The 27,308-nt window shown below is 45.9% G+C and overlaps 1 protein-coding gene across 1 annotated transcript; it reads right to left on the bottom strand.

Annotated features, from left to right (window-relative positions):
- Positions 1–707: 707 nt before the first annotated feature.
- On the bottom strand, positions 708–12,497 carry LOC115551981 (C-type lectin domain family 4 member M-like). Its single transcript, XM_030367629.1, has 7 exons — positions 12,388–12,497; positions 11,491–11,655; positions 10,401–10,499; positions 8,067–9,251; positions 3,119–3,261; positions 2,409–2,512; positions 708–1,206 (listed from the first exon to the last, which is right to left on the bottom strand). Exons 2-7 carry the CDS (start codon positions 11,543–11,545, stop codon positions 1,062–1,064), a joined length of 1,731 nt encoding a protein of 576 aa, XP_030223489.1. The 5' UTR covers positions 11,546–11,655; positions 12,388–12,497; the 3' UTR covers positions 708–1,061.
- Positions 12,498–27,308: the final 14,811 nt, after the last annotated feature.

Raw genomic sequence — 27,308 nt, 5'->3', positions numbered from 1 at the left:
CCTCTGAAAGGAGATCAATAAAGATTTGTTTTGACACAGACCGACTCGTGGGTCTTTGTTCACTGTTCCAAATCGATGGAGATTTCTGAACCTTTTTTCCAACTTTTGATGGAGTAAGTAGAGCTTCTGGAAGTGGTCCAGCCATGCGACACCCAGAATGACCAGTCAAGTGGAACCAGCCGTGAGGTGGAGTCATCTTCCTGATGTTGGGATGGTTGTGGAACCCAAGGGAAGGCGCTCCTCCGATGTTAGAACCCCTCCCCTTCCCCACAGGTCGACACATATTCACAGTTTAAAAGACCTAATATCACAAAATTGTTGCTATTTTCTGTTGATGAATATGGGGATGGGTTTTTCTTGGGGATTGTTGATTATATAAAGCACTGCTAAAGATGACCACATCTCTGGACAGGTGATTGTTGTCTGCAAGGCTAAGGCTTCAAACTGTTGTGAACTTCCGTCTATTGCTTCAGTTCATAGAGCCGATGCTCTCAGCCAGAGTGACTTGAACCAACAAGGCTTGAGCCAAATCAGCCCATATGAGGCTAATGTTGAGATAATGGACGAAATATCACCTGATTCTATTGACATTAGTATTGATATCCGCTGCTAATGAAAATAAAAGATGAATGAAAAGGTTTTCCCCACACAGTCAACCCTGGTTTGTTATAGTTGTGTTACACACAATATCTGATCTGAGGAAGTCATCGTAGGCTTGAATAATGAATGCTTTATGTTAACGATGAAGCAACATGTTTTCTTACATAAATATTCCTAATGTGTAATCACCCAAATCATTGCATATAAATTTCACAGATGGCACATTCTACAGATATCCCTCAGGCAATGAATAATCACAGTACAATCACAGAACACAAGTGATCAGAAGAGGCAGGCGAGTGACAGTATAGTCAACTAACAATCGCTAGGTTAACCCATTCCCGGTATACAACACAAGACAGATCCAGACATCAGCAGGTACATCCAGACAATCCCCTAGCAACATCCTAACATCCCTTGATGATAGACACATCCATCCCTATATCAAACACATTTACTCTCTACTTTTCACAAATGCAGCCGTTTAACGATTGACATCCAATGTCGTTCCATGCTCCGCCAGGCCATCCAATTGTTTCGCCTTGGAAGTACCAGACACAGTCCTGCCCGCCACCGAAGTTGTTGGGCTGGTCCGTCCCCCAATACCTGAAGCAGAGGATCCAAAGCAAAAAAAGTATTTTCTCTAACACTTTACATCTAGTCATCAAGGCACACATGAGGCTGAGAACCTTCAATGCACACAATCAATATTGGAGAAAGTCCCAGTGGGAGCTCTGTGCCACCCAGGCTCCACCACAAGCAACCAGATATGGCAATGCTACTTAACATGGTCATATAAATCGGCTTAGCATATAAGTGTGGTCCTGTATTCCCAACACACGAATTAAGCAGAACTATTTTACAATTCAAAAACAGACGAGCTTGACGGTTCAGTTGATGCGGGCCGCTACAGGGAGCCATCGGGTGGGGTTTGTCCAGGGCACAGTGGGGGAACTGGGATCGCTTCTGCTCACTTCCAGAGTAGATCAGACCCCAACAGTTTTGCATTTTTATTATTTTTTTAACTTTTATGATAGAGTGAGATAGAGAGGAAGGTATAGGAGATAGAGGGGAGGACATGCAGCAAAGGACTACGGGCAGGAATCCGACCCGGTTCGCTGCGATCAGTACTAAGCCATAATGGGCTTAGAATTCCATGGCCTACTTGCCATAACCAATCGCCAACGTTTGGCCGGGAATCACGTTGCGCGCAGGCTGTAAACTAACCAAACACCGTGCGTGAAGATGTCAGTCAACGAGAGCTGAGTTTAACTTCATTGTCCTCAGCCACTCCCTCTGTTTGCTGATTGGACCCACAAAGTTTGGACGGAGAAAACCCACTAACATACCACAGACCCAGAAGTAGTACTGAAGGGAAATTACAATTGAGTGTAAGTACTTAGGCGGGTAGAGCCAGCCAGGCTATAGGTTTGCAACACTCCCACGTCCTCAACCATGGATGAGGTGCCCGGATGAGGTTCCTGGATGAGGTGCCCGTGAGTAAGGCATCTGAAACCCCAAACCTGCTCCCCGGGTGCTGCATGGCGGCTGCCCACTGCTCCAGGTGTGCCAATGTGCCCCAATGTGTGTGGTCACTCCTCTGTGTTTGTATGTGCAAGTGTGTATGTGTTCACCGGCTCACGGATGGGTCAAAAGCAGAGAAAGAGTTCCCCCAAAAAGGGACAATAAAAGTTAACTTAATGGTACGCGCTCTACCAATTGAGCCCCCCGGGTGCCCCCAGACTCCAACAGCCTCAACGATGGGATAGACGACTAGCAGGGAGGGAGATGACCCATGGTTAACTCACGTTGTGGTGGGGATGGTTCCGTCCACCCAGGTCCAAACCCGTTGGATGTCCCTCAAACCCATCCAGCTCGGCGTCGCTTTCGGGAGCAAAGTGTTGACAAATGTCTTCAAAGATATTTTTGTGGGAAGAAATTAGAAAGAGTGTAAGAGCTTGGTTGAATTATTATACTTCCACTTTCTCAATGTCATCCTGATTCGGGATTCTGGGACATCGGATGATAAATAGATGACTTCATGAAGATGATGACGAGGCAGGCGAGCCCACTGATTTCACACAATGATTTTCCCGTTGGGTTAGTGGCTAGGAGATTATAATAATCACGTGGAGCTTTCAAATACAATCTGCATTAGTAGGTGTAGCTTATTTAGCTGTAACAAATGACTTGCCCCTCTTACTGCTATTCACCGGCTGGCTGAAGTATTTTGACGAGTTGTTTTTGCAATAAATGAAGAAAAGAAGAAATAACACGCGAACAGACAGCACACTAACGAGGCAACAGGGCGAGGTGTGCACCAGAGAGGAGAGTCTCCCAGTGCATCCACAGGAGTCCCTGGTGCACTGGTCATACTGGTGCTCCCGTGAGTTCGCTGTTAGCAGACGCTTTTATCCAAAGTGACTTGCAATAAGTACATTTCTCAGCAGAAGGAGGACGAAATATGGTTGTCGTTACAGTAACACGTTACAGTGCACCCCGGTTGGTTCCTCCTCACCTGCTCCTCTCTGCTGTTGATGATCACCAGGTCAGCCTGTTGGCTCTTGCAGTACTGGCGGCTGTCCTCCCAGGTCCTCTTAGTAGTATAGACTCTGTAACAACTGCACTGGAACTTAATCCATCCCGGAGGACACTTCCGGGCTGCAAATAGATACAGGGTTATAAAAACAACGATTAAGGGCTCCCTGTTTGACCAGCCAGGCGTGATGTTGATGAGGGCATCATGAGCCATGCCACGATCTCCCCTCTAGTGGCATCACACGGGGGTGTCCACCAGATGTACGTAGGATAGACCAGACTATCAGCGGTCTCTGTCCATCAACACCACGCCCGCTGGGAAAATAGGGGAACTATAGAGAAAGAGAAACTTGATAGCACACATTTATCAGTAAAATTGTCTAAAGGATACCAAGTTATACCAAGAGGTACTATCAGTTTTATTTTACCTATAGCAATGTAGTGTAGTGGCTGTTTATGTATATATATATATATATATATGTATATATATATATATATATTAGTGCTGCTAAGTGATTAAAATAATTAATCGCGATTAATCGCATTAATGTCATAGTTAACTCACGATTAATCGCGAGCAATCGCGATTAATCACAACTGTTTTTCCTATGCTATATATCCCTTGATTTCTTTGTCCCATTAATTGTTCTAATTTTAATGCTCTTATCAACATGGAGAAGTGCATCGGCTTGCCTTGTGCAAATGACAACATTGGCATATACTGATCAAAACGATGCATCAAGACGATACAAAAAAAAAGCCTATAGTGCAATTAAACGATGAACATACAAACATACTGCCTTGAACATAGCAGTCAGGCTACTGCTTCTTTGTTTTGAGCCAAAGAAAGAAAAAAAAAGTATTGTGTTAATCGCGAGATAATTTCTTTTAATATATCCTCATCCTCATCCTCATCCTCATCCGCTTATCCGGGGTCGGGTCGCGGGGGGAGCAGCTCAAGCAGGGGGCCCCAGACTTCCCTTTCCCGGGCCACATTGACCAGCTCTGACGGGGGGATCCCGAGGCGTTCCCAGGCCAGTGTTGAGATATGATCTCTCCACCTAGTCCTGGGTCTTCCCCGAGGTCTCCTCCCCACTGGACGTGCCTGAAACACCTCCCAAGGAAGGCGCCCAGTGGGCATCCTTACCAGATGCCCGAACCACCTCAGCTGACTCCTTTCTAAGTAAAGGAGCAGCGGCTCTAATCCGAGTTCCTCACGGATGGCTGAGCTTCTCACCCTATCCCTAAGGGAGACGCCAGCCACCCTTCTGAGAAAACTCATCTCGGCCGCTTGTACCCGCGATCTCGTCCTTTCGGTCATCACCCAGCCCTCATGACCATAGGTGAGGATAGGAACGAAGATCGATCGGTAGATCGAGAGCTTTGCCTTGCGGCTCAGCTCTCGTTTCGTTACAACGGTGCGGTAAAGCGAACGCAATACCGCCCCCGCTGCTCCGATTCTCCGGCCAATCTCACGCTCCATAGTACCCTCACTCGCGAACAAGACCCCGAGGTACCTTAACTCCTTCACTTGGGCTAAGGACTCATTTCCTACCCAGAGTAAGCAATCCACCAGTTTCCTGCTAAGAGTCATGGCCTCAGATTTAGCGGTGCTGATCCTCATCCCAGCCGCTTCACACTCGGCCGCCAGCCGATCCAGTGAGTGCTGAAGGTCACAGGCCGATGATCCAATGAGGACCACATCATCTGCAAAAAGCAGTGACGAGATCCTCAGACCACCGAACTGCATCCCCTCCCCACCACGACTACGCCTCGATATCCTGTCCATGTATATCACAAACAGGATTGGTGACAAGGCGCAGCCCTGGCGGAGACCAGCACCCACTGAGAACGAAACTGACTGGCTGCCGAGAACACAAACACAGCTCTCGCTTTGGGAGTACAAAGATTGGATGGCCCTGAGGATAGACCCCCTTACCCCATACTCCCGCAGCACCTCCCACAGTTTCTCCCGGGGGACCCGGTCATACTCCTTCTCCAGATCCACAAAACACATGTAGACCGGATGGGCATACTCCCAGGCCCCCTCCAGGATCCTTGCGAGAGTGAAGAGCTGGTCCGTAGTTCCACGTCCGGGGCAAAAACCGCATTGTTCCTCTTCAATCTGAGGTTCGACGATCGGCCGAACCCTCATTTCCAGCACCTTGGAGTAGACTTTACCAGGGAGGCTGAGAAGTGTGATACCCCGATAATTGGCACACACTCTCTGGTCCCCCTTTTTGAACAGGGGGACCACCACCCCGGTTTGCCACTCCTTTGGCACTGTACCCGACTCCCACGCGATGTTGAATAGGCGTGTCAACCATGACAGCCCCTCAACACCCAGAGCCTTTAGCATTTCTGGCTGGATCTCATCAATCCCTGGGGCTTTGCCACTGCGGAGATGTTTGACTACCTCAGTGACCTCCACCAGGGAAATTGACAACGAAACACCATCAACCTCGAGCTCTGCCTCCAACATAGAGGGCGTGTTATTCGGATTCAGGAGTTCCTCAAAGTGTTCCTTCCAACGTCCGACGACCTCCTCAGTTGAGGTCAACAGAGTCCCATCCTTACTGTACACAGCTTGGATGGTTCCCCGTTTCCCCTCCTGAGGTGCCGGATGGTCTTCCAGAAACACTTTGGTGCCGACCGAAAGTCCTTCTCCATGGCCTCTCCGAACTTCTCCCACACCCGCTGCTTAGCCTCCGACACGGCAGCCGCTGCAGCCCTTCGAGCCTGTCGGTACCCTGCAACCGAGTCAGGAGTCCTCCAGGATATCATATCCCGGAAGGCCCTCCTTCTTCAGTCGGACGGCTTCCCTGACCACCGGTGTCCACCACGGTGTCCGAGGGTTACCGCCCCTTGAGGAGCCTAAGACCCTGAGGCCACAGCTAGCCACCGCAGCTTCAGCAATGGAGGCTTTGAACACCGCCCACTCCGGCTCAATGCCCCCAACCTCCACAGGAATGCCAGAAAAGCTCCGCCGGAGGTGTGAGTTGAAGATACCTAGGACGGGGGCCTCCTCCAGACGTTCCCAGTTCACCCGCACTACTCGTTTGGGCTTACCAGGTCTATCCGGAAATTTCCCCCATTCCCTGATCCAACTCACAACCAGATGGTGGTCGGTTGACAGTTCCGCCCCTCTCTTTACCCGAGTGTCCAAAACATGACGCCTCAGATCAGATGACACGATCACGAAATCGATCATCGATCTTCGGCCTAGGGTACTCTGGTACCAGGTACACTTATGAGCACCCTTATGTTCGAAAATAGTGTTTGTTATGGATAATCCATGACTAGCACAGAAGTCCAATAACAAACGACCGCTCGGGATTAGATCAGGGAGGCCGTTCCTCCCTGCTGTTTGGTGCATACGCACAAACAACAGTCAGAGTTTTCCCCCCTACAACCCTTAGGCGCAGGGAGGCGACCCTCTCGTCTACCGGGGTAAACTCCAACACCGCGGCGCTCAGCCGGGGATTTATGAGTATCCCCACACCCGCCCGGCGCCTCACGCCCTCGGCAACTCCGGAGAAGAATAGAGTCCAACCCTTATCCAGGAGTACGGTGCCAGAGCTGAGACTGTGCGTGGAGGTAAGCCCCACCAGATCTAACTGATAGCGCTCCACCTCCCTCACAAGCTCCGGTTCCTTTCCCCACAGCGAGGTGACGTTCCACGTCCCCAGAGCCAGCTTCTGCCGCCCGGGTCTGGTCCGTCGAGACCCCTGACCTTCGCTGCCACCCATGGGGCTGCGCACCCGACCCCAACGGGTCTTCCCACAGGTGGTGGGCCCATGGGATGAAGAGAGGGGGGGTGCCACGTAGTTTGTTCGGGCTGTGCCCGACCGGGCTCCGTGGCAAACCCGGCCACCAGGCGCTCGCCATCGAGCCCTCCGTCTGGGCCTGGCTCCAGACGGGGGCCCCGGGCTTCCTCCGGGCCGGTGTCACATCTCCTCTTTTTTCCGTTATTCATTGGAGTTTTTTGAACCATTCTTAGTCTGGCCCCTCACCTGAGACCACTCTGCCATGAGAGACCCTACCAGGAGCACAAGGCTCCAGACAACACAGCTCTCAGGTTCACAGGGACACGCAAACCTCTCCACCACGATAAGGTGACGGTTCCAGGAGAGGCGATTTTTAATATATATATATATATATATTTAAATATATATATATATTAGAGCTGTCAAGCGATTAAAATATTTAATCGTGATTAATCGCATTAATGTCATAGTTAACTCTAATTAATCGCGATTAATCGCAAATTCTTTTTCTATGCTAAATATCCCTTGATTTTTTTGTCCCATAATTCTTCTCATTTTAATTCTCTCATCAACATGGTGAAGTGCATCGGCTTGCCTTGTGCAAATGATTTTTTATTGATAACAACATTGGCATATACACTGATCAAAACAGGACGATACAAAAAAAGAGCCTATAGTGCAATTAAACGACTGCTTTGAACAAATGTCATTTGAACATAGCAGTCAGGCTACTGCTTCTTTGTTTTGAGCCAAAAAAAATATTATTATTATTTTTTTTTTTATAAAATAATTGCGTTAATCGCGCGATAAAAATTTTAACGCCGTTAAATTTGGTTTGCGTTAACGCCGTTAATAACGCGTTTAACTGACAGCTCTAATATATATATATATATATATATAAATATATATATATATATATATATATATATATATATAAATATATATTAGGGTTTTAACAAAAAATTTAATTTGATTGTGACAGAAACTTTAGGTCAGCCAGCTTGGCATCTCGGAATCTACAAAGATGTAGATATTGATCTATATTACCTCCTAAATATGTTGTTATTATTTGCTGCTACCACAAAGATACACAAATGATATGTCAATAATAGTAATAATATGTATATACCGTGTATAAGTAACCAAAACAACTCCACTTACATTCAACTGTATCACTCAGGGTTTTGACCTCCTTCTTGAGTTTGGAACTTGAGTCCTGTAGCTGGTCTCTCTCTTTGGTAAGGGTGCTTAACCGGCCCTGTAGCTGGTCTCTCTCTTTGGTAAGGGTGCTAAACCGGCCCTGTAGCTGGTCACTCTCTTTAGTAAGGGTGCTAGCCTGTCCCTGTAACTGGTCTCTCTCTATAGTAAGGGTGCCAATTCGGCCCTGTAGCTGGTCTCTCTCTTTGGTAAGGGTGCTAAACCGGCCCTGTAGCTGGTCTCTCTCTTTGGCAAGGGTGCTAGCCTGTCCCTGTAGCTGTTCTCTCTCTTTGGTAAGGGTGCTAGCCTGGCCCTGAAGCTGGTCTCTCTCTTTGGTAAGGGTGCTAGCCTGGACCTGTAAAAGGTCTCTCTCTTTGGTAAGGGTGCTAGCCTGGCCCTGTAGCTGGTCTCTCTCTTTGGTAAGGGTGCTAAACCGGCCCTGTAGATGGTCTCTCTCTTTGGTAAGGGTGCTAGCCTGTCCCTGTAACTGGTCTCTCAGTATAGTAAGGGTGCCAAATTGGCCCTGTAGCTGGTCTCTCTCTTTGGTAAGGGTGCTAGCCTGGCCCTGAAGCTGGTCTCTCTCTTTGGTAAGGGTGCTAAACCGGCCCTGTAGATGGTCTCTCTCTTTGGTAAGGGTGCTAGCCTGTCCCTGTAACTGGTCTCTCTCTTTAGTGAGGGTGCTAAACCGGCCCTGCAGCTGGTCTCTCTCTTTAGTAAGGGTGCTAAACCGGCCCTGTAGCTGGTCTCTCTCTTTGGTAAGGGTGCTAGTTTGTTCCTGCAGCTGGTCTCTCTCTTTAGTAAGGGTGCTAAACCGGCCCTGTAGCTGGTCTCTCTCTATAGTAAGGTTGCCAAATCTGCCCTGTAGCCGGTCTCTCTCTTTAGTAAGGGCGCTAAACCGGCCTTGCTGCTGGTCTCTCTCTTTAGTAAGGGTGCCAAACTGGACTTGTAGCTGGTCTCTCTCTGAGGTAAGGGTGCTAGCCTGTCCCTGTAGCTGGTCTCTCTCTTGGGTCAAAGCGTGGTAACTTTGTTGAAGACTGGCTCTCTCGGCAGCCAGAGTCTGGTATCTATCGTGCAGACCCGTGCTGTTCCTCGTCAGGTTCCTGTATCTCTCCTGTAGTTGGTGAAGCCTCTGGACCACACCACCTCCATCTGAGAGCAGAATAAATAGTGTCTTTATTACTATTTACTATTTATAATTATCATACAATATTATTATCGGTCCTTTAATAGTCTTGACAGTAAGACGGGTCTTTGGTTTGTCAGCTATGTGCCGGTTTACTTTAATGTTTTATTTTATTTTATACGCACAAGCATTGAAGGGTCACATTCTGCCATTTTCTAATACATTTACATTTAGCAGAGGCTTTTATTCAAAGCGACTAACACTAAGTACATTCGGACAACATCAAGCTGTTGTCCGAACCACATGTTGGAGCATTGAAGTCATTATTCAGAATCCGACCGGAGAAGTCCTAGACCGATGCCCTGAATGCTTCTGTTTTCTGTGATGTTTTTACAGTTTATGTTGCCAGCCTTGATTCTTTTCCCAGTGTATGAATCAGTATTCTCTGATTACAAGAAGGCTGAGCGGGACAGACTTAAAGATGATGCATGCTTTAATGGTCCACAGTGCATGCCTGACCCCTAAATGTGGTCACATCTTTAACGGTTTTGTAATTTGATTATTAGATGATTTCATAAACCATTGGTGTGTATATTGGAATTAATTGGAGATAAATATCGACATAAGGTCAAGTGAGACTGGAAGCCAAGCTATCTATATTTTTTACTGTTAAGAACAAATAGAAGTTCTATATAAAAATGTCTAAATGCAAAGGCATTTATTTTGTTTTAACTGTGACCCCACAGTGAGATATCGTACCGAACAGTTTCACCCCTAGTGGCCATCTATTACATAAAGAAATACGGCACTAGGGGGCGATGTGGTGGGTCCTGAGTTTTATTGATGTTATAAATGACTTTATAATCCCAGTGTGGTTATCGATGACCTGACTAGATATCGCCTGAGCTGTGCTGTTCAGTGGACGTGTGCCTATCCACCGCCATCTTGCCGTGGTGTAACCAGCCTGCGTTGGAGTCATTTTGACTGGAAAAGGACCTCTTTCCCGTTGGAAGTACATTCATACAGGTGGGTGGTTACCCCGCAGCAAGATGACGGCATTGTTGACGCATGCTTAGAAGCCGAATGTGATATCTAGTAATATATATCTACGATCGATGACCAAGACCTGCTCTACACGTTCCAGGAGCACCAGACATCATGCAGACATAACTCACAGTAAAACTGAGTTACGTTTCCAGCCAGGGATGAGGCACACAGCAGCAGCAGCCCAGCGGTCAGACACCTGGAGGGCCGGCACCGTTCCTTCACCCCCCCTGGAACAGAGCGGCCCGGAGGTAGCTCGTTAGCCTAGCATGGTTTGGGGCGAGGTGGAGGAAAGGGTTGGGGTGAGATAGGTTGGGTGGAGGATATGGTGAGTTGGGGTGGGTGGAGGAGGATGAGTGATTTGGGAAGGGTGGAGGAGGGTGAGGTGGAGGAGAGGTTGGGTGAGTTGGGGAAGTCGAAAGAGGGGTAGGTGGAGGAGGGGGAGATGGAGGAGAGGGTGAATTGGGGAGGGTGGAGGAGGATTGGTGAGTTTGGGAGGACGGTGGAGGAAAGGGTGGGTTGGGGTGGGTGGGGGAGAATGAGTTGGAGGAGAGGGTGAGTGGGGGAGGATGGAGTAGGTTGAGTTGGAGAAGGTGAGTTGGAATGGGGGGAGGAGAGGGTGTGCTGGGGAGGATGAGGGAGGGGCTAAGGTGAGCTGGCATTGGGATGGGTGGAGGAAGGTGAGGTGGAGGAGAGGATGACTGGGGGAGGAGGGGGAGTTGGAGGAAACGGTGAGTTGGGGTGGGTGGAGGAGGGGTTTTAGTGAGGTGGAGGAGGGGTTTGGGTGAGGTGGGGTAGGGGTTCGGATGGGTGTAGGAGGGGTTAGGTTGAGGTGGAGGAGGGGTTTCGGTGGGTGGAGGAGGGGTTTCGGTGCGATGGTGTAGAACTCAACCAAACATTCCTTTCTGATGCATGTACCCTGAAACATCCTAGTGAATTATATTTTCAAATCATAATCAAATATTTAATTATATATAGCTGTTCGTAACTGACAAGATGCTGCAAAACAAAACACAGCATTAATTATTATCATTATTGTTAATATTGTCATGCTGCCCAGATACAGCCCACTACCGGACATTCAGCAGACTCCTGGTCATTAAGGATGACTGCAAGTAGACTGAGGACATTGGGAATCCCACTCAGAACCTTTTGGTCGAGGGAGAAGAAGCTCCTCTCCAGTGTGTGCAGCAGTAGGTGTAGTGTAGAAGGGTGAGTTACCTTGAGGAACCATGAGGTTTCGGATCCCGTCTTTATCCATGTCCATCCGCTGCATTCCTTCTGCCGCAGTCCGACACCTTCAGCTAGAGGACTTCTTCTGGAGGTTCTCTAGATGCTGCTGGAGGTTCTGGAGGACTTGTCTGGGGGTTCTCTAGATGAGGTCTCCTGGAGGTCATAGGGTTGCAGGCTGGTGTTAGAAGCCAGCAGCCAGACCAAGGGCAACCCTGCCTTAGCTGAATCTCTGAAGCTAAGCAGGTGTGGGCTTGGTTAGTACTGGATAGGAGACCAACTGGAAACACTGAGTTGCTGCTGGAAGTGGTGTCGGTGATGGCGTTGGCACTCTTCCTTCTGGCCAGAAACATCAATCCCCGATGCCCCAGTGCAGTGACAGGGACACTGTTCTGTGGAAGGTGCCGTCCTTCGGAGGAGAGGTAAAACCTAGGCTAATTTAATCTGGCCCTGTATAATTGGCTGACTAATTAATTCCTTCACTCTCCTCCCCAAGATGGGGTGTGGTGAGCTTTCTGGCACCGATGGGCTGCCGTGCATCAACCAAGTCGGTGCTAAACACTGGTGGTGTTTTGTGCGGCCACCCCCTTCACTGTAAGCACTTTGAGTTTCCAGAAAAAAAGAGCTATAAATATTTATTCTTACCAAAGAGAATAAATTCTATAAATTGAATTTATTATTAATATTATAAAGCCTATAGTTATAATTCTTGGAGGATTATTAAATAAAACACAGCCTTGTTCCATTCTATTGTATTCATATCACACATTAATATATACATTCAATCTATGGATCAAATCGATTTAATTACAACCAAAACATAGTACCCCCATTAATACTTACGGTGTGACGTTTTCAAAGGATTCTCTATAATGTAAGGGTACTCACTCTGGAGGCTGATGGTAGAGACGGACCACACACTCATCTGCGTCCCCACGGACCGAACAACTACGACACCCCATCCAAAGCCACGGCTTTGAAGACCATCAGTTCCCTAAAGCAAGGGCTTCAAAACTGCTTCCAGTTTCACAATAAGTCACAAGTCAGCCCCCTTAAGTCCTGAGTTAAGAATTATAGAGGTTATTAGCAGACACCAGGGATCCTTTTTGCAGACAAAGCGTCACATGGTTATGCAGCAAAGAGATAGTATGTGAGGTATTTGTTATCGAAAGGGGTTAGACTTTCCATCTACTCCCGCCCAAGGGCTTGTCTTACCTGAGTCACAGCCCAGTTCGGCAGTTCACTCTGCAATTACATTACAATGACACACAGAAACAAAACAAGGTCTGTAAAATGAAATGAACATAATTCAGGTTCTACACACATCCTCCACAGTCATGAATCGGGGATTCCAACATTCGCTACCAAGGATTTGGCGGGTTAGTGAAGACCCTAGGTTCATCTTGTTGAACTAGGCGGTTTAGACGCATTAAACAGAGACCCATGGATTGACCTTTATTACATTCCAAACAAGTGTCAAGCAGCTCCCACAGCTGTATCTTAGCTGTCCAGTCCAGGTCAGTAGTATATAATATATGCTGTATGGGCCCATTTCTGTCTGAACACACTTCCGGTTGGGGAGGGGTGGGGGTGGAGGGGGGTATCCCTATTCACAGGGGCCACTTCCTGTTTATGTTTTATGACGGGTCGTAAACATAGTATAAAAAGGGGGCGACGGGTGCTGTAGGGTCCCGGCATTCATCAAGTTGTCTGCAGTGTTCTTTTCATTCAACATGGACTGCTCATCAGAAGAAACCCGTAGATCAGATAGTGCTATTTGGTTGTATAGTGGCCCTCGTACCCCTACACCATTGTCTTCTCCCGCCATGGACGACTCTGCGTCGAGCAATGAGGACATTGAAAACCAGATGCCTGATGGTATGTCCGTCTTTAGTACGCCTGTGTCTAACTATGTCAATAGTTGTGGAGATGCGGTACTGCTTAATGCTCCACTCAAAAGAACGAGGCCTGTTTTAGGCTTGAGAGACCGGAGTGCCGGGGATTCATTCACCCACGTTGGCGAATACGGCTTGGAGTATGTAATATCATGGGTCGATGGCTGTGTTATTTTGAATGTTAAAGATTGTGCTACAGAGTGGCGGTTGAACGTTCACGAATGGAATTTTTTCTTGGAGAATTTATGCCCCATGCTAGACGGCGTCCTGGGTACATGGCAGGCGGGAACCCATGTATTCCAATGGAGCTTTCAGTATGAATCGAGGATTCATCGCATGGATGCAAACTATCATACGAAGAGACCACAGGAGTTCATTTTTTTCAGACGCTGTGTTGATACAGACGAGCTACCACAGTGCTATGATATGCATTGCGTCGGTAGCTCTCCTCTACGCACCAGTGTTTTAGAAGCTGCTGATTATTTTGATAATGTCTTTTTCATGCAGTGGGCTGATTTGACTGCACTACGTGGAATTTTTGCAGAGATTGATTCTATGGCTAAGACGAATGAAGAACCATGGAGCACAGCTGATGATGAATGCCGAATGTGCCTGTTTGAGTCGTCTGGGTTTGATGATGGGGTACATGGTGTGTTTGAGTATGTTTAGGGTTATGCTAGCGTTAGAAAATGTCATCAATGTATAAGAAGGTGGGGTACATGCTAGTAGTATTAAGGGATGGTTTATTTTCCTTTTTAAATGTGTTTTTTGATAGACTATACCTTATATTAATATGTGGGTGTTGTGTGTTTTTTTTTATTTTCATATTCTAATGGTATATTTTTGATACGCTATGCAGCACAGGTCAATGATGAACATGTGCAAGGTGGGGGTGTGGCTATGGAGACTGCTGATTTAAAGGCTGTACAACCCGGACCCCACTGGCTTCAAGAGTATGCCATCTATCTGACCGGATTGAATCTGACCTTCCTACACGTCGGAGAGGACAGTGAGCTGGAGGTGGACACTGCTATGAGAGACGACGGATGGCCTGTATCAATACAGATCCGTTTAAACCCTGCATCGCTGGCTGTTCTGCGATTTACCATGGGGCTCTGTGTGGTGGCCATCATCAACCATCAGAAGCAAGCGGACTGCTGGGGATGCCAGTGTGATTGCCCAAGTCAACGACGCCATTCATGCCTGCAGGGAGCGACACATCATCACTACGAATCCCACTACCATGACATTTGTGTCATCCTGGACAGACACCCCTTCCTGTTACTTTTAGAAACTGTTCTAAAGAAGACTACAGGGTTGACTGTGTCCCCCGGAAAAATCTATGGTGTGGTCGAATCTTATCTATGTGATTTAATATGCAATACCTATAATACCGAAAAACTGGATTTAATGACCACCGAAGGTGTGTCCGATGAACATCTGCTTCTGATACATGAAGCCATACAAATGTGGCGTCCTACATTGTCATTAGGCAAACCAAAGCCTGCTGGTGGGTGGCGTTTATAATGGGGGTGTTGTTTTCTTATGCGTATGATGCGGATAGCAAGTATGTATCAGATAGACTATCCGTTTTGATGTATGCTGCCATAGAAAATGATACATATGTCCAGCATAATGCCTATATCAAATGCACGTATAAGGGTTGGAATGATCTGGTCATGAAATTCTTGTATGATAAACCTACTGATCAAATGTTAGCTGAAATATTTCCCCATTTCCCCGATGGTGACTGTTTTACCATCGGACATGTCATGTGTATATGTGCTTTTGTATCGGATGTCTTGAAGTTGAATAATGCCTCAAACGCCGAGGGTATTAGAACTGCTAGAATGATGGCTTGTAAAATGGTGCAGAAAAATAAAACTGCATGTAGGCTTTATCTGAGAATTGTTTTGAGTGGACAGACATTTTAAATAAAAGGATGGATAACTCTGATCAGTGTTTCAGTATTCGTTTTTTGTTGCATGCATACGACATGGATAAACGGCTGCATAAGACTTATTATGATCCCTCCGGACCAGGGGGTTACGGCGGCATCAATAAACTAAGAACGGCCCTTGAGCATAGTGAGGGTGCAGTACCTCCACTAAAATATATCAAGAAATGGTTGCTGAAGCAGGATCCCTACACCCTGCATGTACCTGCACCGATACATTTCCGCCGAAATAGAGTATTGGTTAGTGGAATAGATAGACAGTTCCAGGCTGATTTAGTGGATATGGCAGAGTATGCATCCGAAAATGATGGTGTGCATTTTCTGTTGACGTGCATCGATGTATTCTCAAAACATGCATGGGTTCGTCCGTTACCATCCAAGAGGGCTATCGACGTCGCCAGGGCCGTCGGACTGCGGGGACAGAAGGGGACAGTTGTGGGGGGGCCCAAAGGCCGAGGGGGGCCCATGACCAAAAAAAAAAAAAAAAAAAAAAAAAAAAAAAAAAAATTGTCTTACCTTCCCTCTCTCTTCCCCCCCCCCCCCCCCCCCCCCCCCCCCCCCCCCGTCAACAATCGTTCCGGACCCCCCCCCCCCCCCCCCCCCCCCCCCGTCAACAATCGTTCCGGACACCCCCCCCCCCGTCAACAATCCGGCGCAGGGGGTCCATCAGTACCGATAGTATAGGGGCCCAGGATTTGGTGCTACGGCCCTGGACGTCGCTAAAGCTTTTGATGATATTCTTGGTGAAGGGCGGTCCCCCGATAAACTGCAGACTGACGCTGGCAAAGAATTTTATAACAAGATCTTTCAGCGTTTGATGGAGCGGTACAATGTCAAACATTTCTCTACATCTAACGAGACCAAGGCCAGTACAGTGGAACGCTTCAACAGGACTCTGAAAACCCGCATGTGGAGATATTTAACAGCTGCCAACTCCAAACGATATGTGGATAAACTACAGGATATGGTCCATGCTTATAACCATTCATATCATAGATCGATAAAAATGACCCCGGCCAGTGTTGATAAAGATAATGAGAAAACAGTGTTTAATACGCTATACAAAACCACTCAAGAGCCGATGGTGGTGTTTAGATACGATGTTGGTGACACGGTTAGAATTTCAAAAGTCAGAGCTACATTTCGAAAGGGGTATGAGCAGACGTTTACAGATGAATATTTTGTAATATCGCAGCGCATTGCAAGGTGTCCTCCAGTCTATAAGCTACAAGACTATGCAGGTGCCCCTGTCCATGGAACATTTTACGAGAAAGAGCTGCAAAAAGTTATAGTGTCTAAAAACAAGGTGTATAAAATAGAAAAGATTATAGATAGAAAAAGGGAGGGGTCTAAGAATCTGCTATATGTCAAATGGCTGGGGTGGCCGGAGGCATTCAATTCATGGATAGCTGAAAAGACACTAGTCGATGCGTAAAGAGACATACAAGAGACATACAATCCATTATAACCAGAGTGTACGATGGATAAGGAGGTGTCTGGGGGTTTCTATGTGACTCTAGCGAGTAATGCATCGGCAGGGATCTACCCGCAAAATAAGATATGGAATTTTAGAACTAAATTAGCAAAATCTATACACACCAAGCAGCCCTATGAAGTAGGCCTAATTGAAGCTCAGTACCCATGCAGCTGGCATAGTTTTCCTACCGAGGACGCTACGATGACCGTTCACGATGGTAAAACGGGTCATAGGACATCATGTCTATTAGTTGGTGGGCTTTATGAGAGTATCGGATCGTTATTACTACAAATCAACAAGACTTGGACCAAATATAATCCTGGCAGTAAAGTTATACTACATCATGAAGGTATTAGAAACCGCATTTATGTAGAAGGAGACGATCACCTATCTATCGTCTTTAGAGGAAAACTGGCTGCTATGCTGGGTTTCGATACAGGTGTCAAGCTACAGGCCCATAAATCGTATGCAGCATATGCCCCCCATCCCACCGATATTCACGGGGGGTGTTACAACATGTTCATATATAGCGACATTGTCGACCATCAGCTGGTCGGAGATAGTTATGTACCCCTGCTAAGGAGTATTAATATAACCGACACCAGCAGGAGACACTGCATTCACATGTTCGACAAGCCGCATTACGTACACGTAGCCCGAGACCCTCTTGGAGATATTGAAATCGATCTAAAGTCTGACCAGAATACAAATATAAAATTCACATATGGTAAAGTGATACTCAAGCTGCATTTTAGACCTGTAAAACAGTAGAATTCATAGCCCCATCTATTGGGATGAGGGGGTATAGACCGCCTTACGACGAGAACAAATATGTTCAGTATTATTTAAACCAAGCAGGGAGTGGGCTACCTGGCTATGAGGGTAGCAGCACACAATATGGTGCTGGCATCGGTGGGATGTTCCGTAGCCTCTTTAGAATGGCTATTCCGTTATTTAGGCGAGGGGTTAGCATAGCAAAGCCTCATCTGAAGACTGCTGCTAAACATATTATAGGCGACGTTATGACCAACATAGCCCATGCTGCATCTACGCCCAAACAGCAGGGGTCAGGCATGAGGGTATATGCCAGAAGAGCAACAAAGTATCCTCCTATAGGTTGTGGGCGTACCCGTGCACCAGCACGACGTCGTAAACAGAATAAAAGATTGGCATCCATCAAAAAGAGAGCCAAACCTAAAAGGATCAGGAAGGGGGCAACCAGTCGTTTTAGAGGGGCGGCTAACGATATATTCATCTAGTATAGCAGGTGGGCTGAATAACAATGGCGTTGCTACATAACATGTCAGACGAATGCATTAAGAACGAACTGGATCTCTTCTCCCTGCCGATGACGCAGACTTCGATAGAAAAAAGTACATATATTGAAATACCCCCGCTATCGGCGCTAACAGATGGTGGCCCCATAGAGTTCTTTGTATCGGCCAGTAGCGAAGACTATATAGATCTAAACAATACGTATTTACACCTGAGGATCAAGATTACTAATCCTGATGGAACAGACTTGGCGCCGGCGGCACCCGTTGGACTGATTAACTATCCAGGATGCACGTTATTCTCCCAAGTAGATATTACTCTGGGTGATAGGCTTATCACCCAGTCGTCAAACACCTATCCGTACAGAGGCATAATAGAATGCCTGCTAAACTATGGAAACGGGACATTAGACACCCAATTTGGTTGTGGTCTATTCCAGAAAGACACACACGGACATATGGACGAGATTCTTCCTGGAGGTCTCAATCTAGGCTTAACGACAAGGAGTGAATATACGGGGCGAAGTCGTATAGCGGAGCTGATATCCCCTATACACGTCGATATGTTTTTTCAGGAGAAACTGATGATTAACGGAGTTGATCTCCGTATGAGATTCATTAGAGCAAAAAATGATTTCTGTCTCATGTCCGATGGTGCTGTGGAATACCGTGTCTCTATAGTGTCTGCAAATGTTTTCATTAAAAAGGTATCGGTAGCACCAGGCGTCAAGCTGGCACATGCCCGTGCGTTAAACCAGGCTAACGTTAAATACCCTGTTGATAGGGTATGTCTAAAGAATGTATCCATCGCTGCGGGCAGCCGTATATGCACACAGGATAATCTATTTCTAGGACAAATACCCAAGATGGTTATTATAGGTTTTGTGAATAACGAAGCATTCACAGGGAGCTATGCCAGGAATCCTTTCAGATTCCAACATTTCGGCATTGAGTTCTTATCCCTATATTGCGACGGTCAAGCATATCCCTCTAAACCCTTTCAGCCTGACTTTAGAAATGGCCTCTATACTCGAGAATATTTCCAGCTCATTCAGGCTACAGGTCGTCAGCTCAAAGATAGAGAAATAGCTATTAATCATAAGGAATTCGGGGACGGGTATGCATTATTTTGTTTCAACCTTGAGGCAGATGAGGGCTGTGGACAACATGTATCGCTAGTCAGAACAGGGAATGTGAGGCTAGAGGCACGATTCAGAGCAGCACTGGCTACAACGGTCAATTTGATATGTTATGCAGTTTATGATTCTGTTATAGAAATATCAAATAGACGGCAGGTGCTGTTGGACTATTACTGAAAAAGTCGGTGTGATATGAATACTATAGAGCTAACAGCAGTGTGTCAGAAAATGGCCCACACGGCATATTTTCTTGGTGCGTTACCGTGTAATCACCTACCCCGGGAAATTCATCAGAGACCTGTAATGATGGTGGTCAACACCGAACCTTCGCATATGGCCGGTGCACATTGGCTAGCTATTTATATTACAGATGAGAAACAGGGTTACTTTTTCGACTCCTACGGTAACCCTCCCTCATACTCTGAGTTTCCTGAGACCATACAGCGTTTTCTCGATCAGCACTGTATAGATGTTGTTCATTCTACACAACAGGTCCAGGATCCGTCAAGTACAGAATGTGGGCATCATTGTGTTTTTTTCTTGTGTAATATGCAAAAAGGGGTATCCTATCAAAAGTTTTTGAAAATGTATGGGGATAATTTACCCCGTAATGATGAAAAGGTTTATGACTTTGTTAACCGTGTACAACCTAATGTCTGTAATGAACATGATATGACGTGTGTGCAGTCATGTGTATGCGGATGTAACATGTAACACGTGTTGTTATGTTTGTTTTCTGTATTGATAATAAAAAATACAATATTTTGATTACATTTTAGTCGTACTGTTTTCTTTTATTTTTTACGGGTAACACATACATTTAGATACATGATTTAAAATGGTAACCACTCGGCCATATGCATTCCAGGGGAAGTATTAGATGACAATGGCTGCTTGCGTTTCCTCCTTTTATCAGACGAGACAGGGACGGAGGCCATCGCATTGTCGTCCGTAGTGACGGGACTATGCTTATACATGTTTACAGTTTGTCTGAGCTGCTTATTAGGGATAGACGATAGTGGTATATTATTACTGGCTAAAGATTTCAGAAATACATTCCAGCCCTGTGGTCTGACAGATTCGACAACATGGTAAGGGGCGGTAACATTCTTTAACAAATCAAACATATGGGACCCCTTAATAGTTTCGCCTTGTAATATGATCTCCCCCTTGTCCGTCCATGAAACATTTTTAGATTTCTTTAAAGAGTCCAGGATATGTCTGGTATTGCTCTTGCTTCTGACGGGTATATGTTTCATTATATCCTTATAAATATGATCGCCGGTGCCATCATCGTCATCAACACCATGCCGTGCCGACATAGGCGTATGAACTGGGTCCCCCTCAGCAAGTGACAGAGTTAATTCTCCGTGTTCGCGTTGCCCTTGTTTTATCATGGATAGATAACGCTGCAGGACAGCACCGTACCTGGCCGCTTTTTCATATAGGTCTGTATCGGGAGTGTTCAACACCATCGCAATGGCCTTATCCAGCTCATTTTCAGCAGTCTGTCTAACAGAATCCCTGGGTTGGGTATGCTTTAAGGCATCGAGTTGATGTTGAGGAACTAGATACATCTTGTGCGTATGATCCATTATAATCACCCGCCTCTTGAGAACAGGCTTGTAAACAACGGTATGGCCACAGACAGTAGGGGTAGAAGAAATCCACCAGTCTGATTGATTAGTCTTTTCTTTCTAGATATTAGTACATTTTTATTGGCGAGTATTCTGAGGTCCTTCTTTCGTCTACGCAATTTCGTATGCTGGCGTGGAGTCAGAGGTATTTTGCCCTGTAAAATGTTCAAGGCTATTTCACACAGCGAGTTGATAAAGTCGGCGTTGGCTGTCCTGAGGATAACTTTACGCTGAGCCGGAGGGGCGCTATATAGTTGCTTAAGACGCTCACGGTTTCTACTTATACGTGAGGACATGGTCTTTTGGGCTAATCACTTTGGCTCTCTGAGTGTATACAACATGTCGGTCTGACAATATATCTGTTCTAAGTCTCATGTTGTCTGGGGTCATGGCTTTAAAGTCTACAAGCAGATAGCCGTAAGGCATGTCGGTAGCATCGTTGAAGGCTTCTAGAAAATATTTTGTCTTGCATGGAAACATCTGTTTGGCTATCAACATAATCTGATATTTGTCACGAGGGTTCTTAAACAAAACCATGTAATTGGTATTTAGACTAATTGTACGGCTGGTTTTACCCTGCATAAATAAATTCTGAACCAGATACATACAGCTGAGATTACGATGGTGTACATATTTGGTAAAAACGTACTGAACCTCTATATTATTGCATGCATCGTTCATCAAGTCGTCAATAATGAGCAGATTTCTAGTATGGACTGGTAAGATTGCATCATCACATAGAGATTTGGGGATCCCTTCTACAAAGTGAATGTTCCTTATTTTAAGCAAATCATCATATATGGGCTGCCAGCATGAATAAACATATACTATATTTTCAATCTTTTCTGAGAATAACCGATCCATATTTTCAATGACTGTTTTGACAAAGTAGGTTTTGCCGCTGTTTGAAGGTCCCGATACTACCATGCTGAACGGGTGTTGAAGTCTAGGGTCGAACGTAGTGTGTACAGCAGCCATCTCTGCGGTCTGTGTGCACCCCTCTGATGGACGGATGTATTGTGACCATAGAACCGTGAAACATTTGACAGTTAACATTCTTTATTAACACCATCATGATTATTAGCACAGTCATTCATCATTAATACATGATGCCTAAAAGAGTATATACAGATACAATATGAATACAGAAATGATTAAAATACAAAAGATGAAAGAAGAGAACATGGATCATTTGAAAACAATAAAAAAACAAAATAGTTAATAACATGATTATAGCATAGTATGATTTGATTTTCTTAACACAATATGCATACCCCCTCAAAAAATATAAAATGATTAAAAACATGGATCATATGAAAACGATATGTAAAAAAGAAGAAAAAAAAACATGGATCATGTGAAAAAGCGAAAAACAATAAACAAAATAGTTAATAACCGTAAGGAAGTGTGGTGTAGTCGGGGAAGACCCTGCGTTTGTTGTAAACTACCCTAAGCCGTTTAACTACAGTAGCGTTTTTAAGCAGAAACCTAGTCTTATCTCGCTGGATGGTATCTACCGTGGTGGTGATGTCGAGGGTTTGAGGCCGTTGGTTGACAAAATCATCCAATAGACATTTCAGTGTCTGCTGGGTGACCACTGCAGCATTTGCCGCATTTAAAGTCACCACTTTGCTTTTGACGACAGACTTTTTTTTTTTTTTATACTTTATTGTAGGATCATGAGTTATTTTTACATTGACATCTTCCTACAAACATTTTTTTTTTTTATATATATATATTTATTTAAATGTAAACAATATAAATAAATAGATAAGTAACAAAATAAAATAAAAAAAAATAGGTAAATAAATAGAAAAAATAAATAAATAAACAAAACAAATCAATACTACATATAAAAAAAGATAATAATAATAATAATAATAATAAGATAATAATAAAATAAAAACACATACAGTATATATATACACAATATATACACAAGTTGACGACAGACTTGTGGTGACGGGTGTGGTATGCATAGCTTTTAGGACCTGTTGAGACATATTCACTAATGTAATCCTCCTGTTCGGTACCATACAGATCACCATCATTTATCTCGTCGGTCAAGTCGCCCAGATAAGGGCCTAAAGGGGGTACCCAATCACCCTCCTTAGAAACAAAAATGATGCTGTCTGTGTCACAATAGAGGACACGTTCCTGTAGTTTGTCTAGAAGATCGTAGAGCATGAGCCTGGCATGGGCGGTAGTCACAGCCCCCACAATCACGTTGACATCCCGCGCCCTTGCGAGACGTGCATCTACGTGTTTCCATTGTACAAGGGCCACAGCATCAGAGATAAAGCAAAAGTGACTAATGTGATAGCTGTCGCTAAACATGAGCTGAGTGAACCTTTCAGGTTCAGAAATTAGCTCGCAAGTGGGTAGGTCTGGGCGTAGTGAAAAGCGACCCCACAGACTGTTTAGAATCAACTTGTTGCAATTACGCATGGCCTTGTTCACACACATGTTGTCGCGATCCAGCAGTATGCCTTCCTTTGCCAGGTAGTTTTGCACATACACCCGCTGTTTCTCCGCAGTATCCACTGTGCTGGGGTATCCTGAAGCCTCCTGTTTACGCTTGAGAAACGTTTTGACATACCTTTTAAACAGAGTCTCTGACCGTTTGGGGTAGTGCCACACCTCATGCATCTGGATTAACACGTAGCCCATTTCAACTGCTTTTTGTAGCTCAAAAGTCACCCAGGTGCCTGTCAGAGCCCGTTCATCGTTGCTGTGATGACACGCGGCTGTCTGATTGAGCTCAGCGGCACATGTACCACAGAGGGGAAACATCAGCTTCCCATGACACCTGTAAGGTAGCACAGGATGGTAAAGACCTCTGGGGGGCAACACAGTGCATTTGATGATGCCGAAATACCCATCCAAAGGACCAAAATTCCTGAAAATGATCTGGGGGGTGCCCTACAGGATAAGGACAGCGAGCCTGTACTGTGGGGTAGAGAGAGGTAAAGTCATAGTAGCGTATTTTCTCACCGGGCTCAGCCTTGTGATACATTTTGATGGCGTTGGTGCGACCCCCATAGAGAGAGTCGCGAGGATCAATCCTGGGTTGTATCTTCAGAGTAGCCAAGAATGCCTGCACTGCAGCATTGGTCTTTTTCAGACGGTGCCACTCACACTCCCACATGACCACGACTCTTAAACCATGATCTCTTTTGAGAGCCTTGACTTTGAGGTGAAACTGCACCCACAATTCGCCATAGGTCTTCTTGAGGACAGGGTTCTGGTGTCCAGCGTTGTAACAATGTTCACACCCATGATAAAAGCATCCTGCAAATTCATAGGCTGTGTTTATAGACGGGGCATGTCCGTCTAGGAAGAATGGCCCATATTTAGCCTCTCCATGGTTGAGAGCATGCCGAATCTCCAGGCTATTGGAGCGGGATAGATATTCAAGCCACTGGATGGATGCACATGAGAACGACTTTTTCTTTTTCCTATAGACCCCCTCGTAGGTCAATGCCAGGACGTTTTTCTTCAAGAACGACTTTTTGAAGGTGGCCATGCACGCCGAAGCCAGGGTGGCATAGGCCAGGGGGGTCTATATTGGCACACTCTATGAAATTTTCCCTGTAGATCCCACACGCTGTGTACAGGATCATCACATCTTTGACACAGTAGCGACGCAGCTGTTTCTGAAAGTCTTTTTTTTGTGTCGTACAGATCTGTACCAAATAGCGAAATCTGTCTTTTGATCGCTAGTCATGGAATCATAACCATAATATGAGATCTCAGGGTAGGCACCGACATAAGACTCGTTGGCCCGTGTGTTGAATTTATGAGGAAAATAACCTTTTACCATATCATCAAAATCCAACGCCTCCGGTGCATTAGCCAGTCGCATGGGCAAAAAGCTAAACGAGTCGACCCATCTCTGATGGTAGGCGTCATCACGCATCAAAATGACTCTGCTACCCTTCATGACTAAAACGGGTTTAATACCCTGCTTGGTCATGTAGTCCAGGACGATATAGTTATCAAAGCCCGACGCATTGTGTGCCACAAATGTATACAACGTATACTCCCCTGTTCTGTAGCGTTTCACAAACTCTCTTACACAATCTAGACCGGTAGCATACCATTCTATGCCTTCAGACGTAATAGCCGCCACACAGTTTGCTTCGTGACGACCATCATGCACGCGCGTTTCGAAATCCTAGTATATGTATTTATTAGACGGAGCGTCGTCATCATCGTCATCCGATGGACCACCCCTGCGTTTCTTTTTCTTTTTCTTGTCGTACGGCTGGATATAGCAATCATGTACTCCCTCTTCGGCCATCGGCTCCCCACACTTACGACACTTTGCATCGCTGCATACATGTCCATTAGCGTCACCCTTCTCCTCCTCCTCCTCCTCCTCCCCCTCCCCCACCCCCTTCTTCTTCTTCTTCGGTATGATATACTGTCTACAACAACGATCGCAGTATTTGAGCTTTTCACAAGGTATCATGTCATGTTTGGCAGAATGCTTCTTGTGTGTGTTGTAGCAGACCTGCGAGCGGCATATACGACTGCAGTCCTTGCACTTTATCGTACGACCTGCTAGTCTATCGCACACTGTCAGACACACATTGCAATGGATCGGGCATTTGTGGAATAGAATTCCCTCATGGGCCTTGTAACAATATTCACACACATATCCCGTACCAAAGAATGCCGTTCGTTCTCTATGCAATGGTAATGGTTATCATGGAGGTACAGCCATACTGTTTTAGGATGCTGGGCTGTATGTGTCTGGAACATCTCCAGCTTCCTGAATGTGTCATTATGATGAAATATCAGGATTTAACATCTAGATGTCTCTCAAATTGGATACATCCGAGAAACCCACAGAGTGATCCGGGTCAAACCCCAGATCACTGTGTAATTTGCGAGCCGCCTCCAAATTAGTCTCTTCGGACGCTGTGTCACCCCCGGTTACCCCTTCATGCAGAAAATGTGTCATGCATAGTGAGAAACACAAATTGTTATGAGTATTACTCGGGGTGTAGAGACTTAGCTTCTTCTTGTATATGATTCATCATAGGGAATGTTTTTTAACTTCAAACGTGCCCCACCCCGCTTGTTGTGGACCCCTGTGACCACCAACTCTAGCACGTCATCCGTCAGACCTGTGTCGTTACTTTGCATGACTTGGCTAATATGGTCCATAAACAAATCCGCATTGTAGTCGTCACCCGATACGAGCACAGTCTGTACATCAGAGGCCAATGAAGGGCCTCTCAGCACCACGTTTAAGACACTACCATCGGCTGAACTTTGTGAGCAGCTCGTTATGACACCCGACAGCCTCTCCCTGATCAAATCAGGGACCTCCTGTAAATTTGCAAGGGATATACTTCTCAGATCAAATGGCCTGTCTAACCTCAAAAGCCGTTAAAATGGGGAAATAATCTGGTATGCAACTCGTCATTATCTTCCCCCGTTACAGCAGGCACAGGTGTACCATCATCAGCATCAGCAGCACCACCATCACCGTCACCACCACCATCACCGTCACCACTGCCATCACCATCAACATCACCACCACCATCGCCTCCTCCCACGCCACCACCATCACCGCCACCACCGCCACCCCCCCCCCCCCGCCACTACCGCTACCGCCCCCCACGCCACTACCGCCACCACCCCCCACACCGCCCCCACCGACCTGTATATTCGACTCTAATAGGGACCCCTGCCACAGCCGGGGGTCCTGAAAACCCTCGCCAATCCCTTCATCACATTGCGACCCATGCAATACATCGATCTGCGCTGATATGTATAGACTCTCTTGTGCACTATCCAACCATCCCCCGACAGCGTTAAGTACCTTTCGTGTGTTTGCCCCCGCATACAACACACCCCTAGTGTCTAAATCTCCTGGCGCCTCTAGCCCCACCATCTCATCTAGACCTGATTCGTTCGAAACATTTATCTGTGCTGCCTGATATAGAGCATTAGCCATGCTATGCCCCCATGCATCAGCTGCAATTAACACACGCCTAGTTCTATCTATGCCAACACACATTCCCGCATGTCTAAACAACCTTCTGCATACATGCCCCCACCCCCCACATGTCCTACGGCCGACAAATGAGACGTATCGCCGGTTGCGTCATACCTCATTGCCATCTCTTCAAGTTCTAAATCCATAATGCTACCCCCACTATCAGATCTACGCCGTCTCTTGGGATTACCGTCTATAGATTTGAATTACCTTTTCTAGGGCTAATGGCGTTATGCATAGTGTACAGCTATAGTTTTTTATGCCAATAGATAGAAAAAAAAAAAATATATATATAAATAATAATATTTAAAAAAAAACTAAAAAAAACGTTAAGTAGTCAGGTATTAAAAGAAAAAAAGTTTTATTACATGCAGTTTAAAACAAAAGATACCCTCTCCATGAAATAAAAGAAAAAAA

Source organism: Gadus morhua, chromosome 10 (genome assembly GCF_902167405.1).
Source record: "Gadus morhua chromosome 10, gadMor3.0, whole genome shotgun sequence".
In the NCBI taxonomy this organism is placed as follows: domain Eukaryota; kingdom Metazoa; phylum Chordata; class Actinopteri; order Gadiformes; family Gadidae; genus Gadus; species Gadus morhua.
The sequence above is the reverse complement of the archived record's forward strand: the minus strand, read 5'-3'. Positions and strand labels throughout refer to the sequence as shown.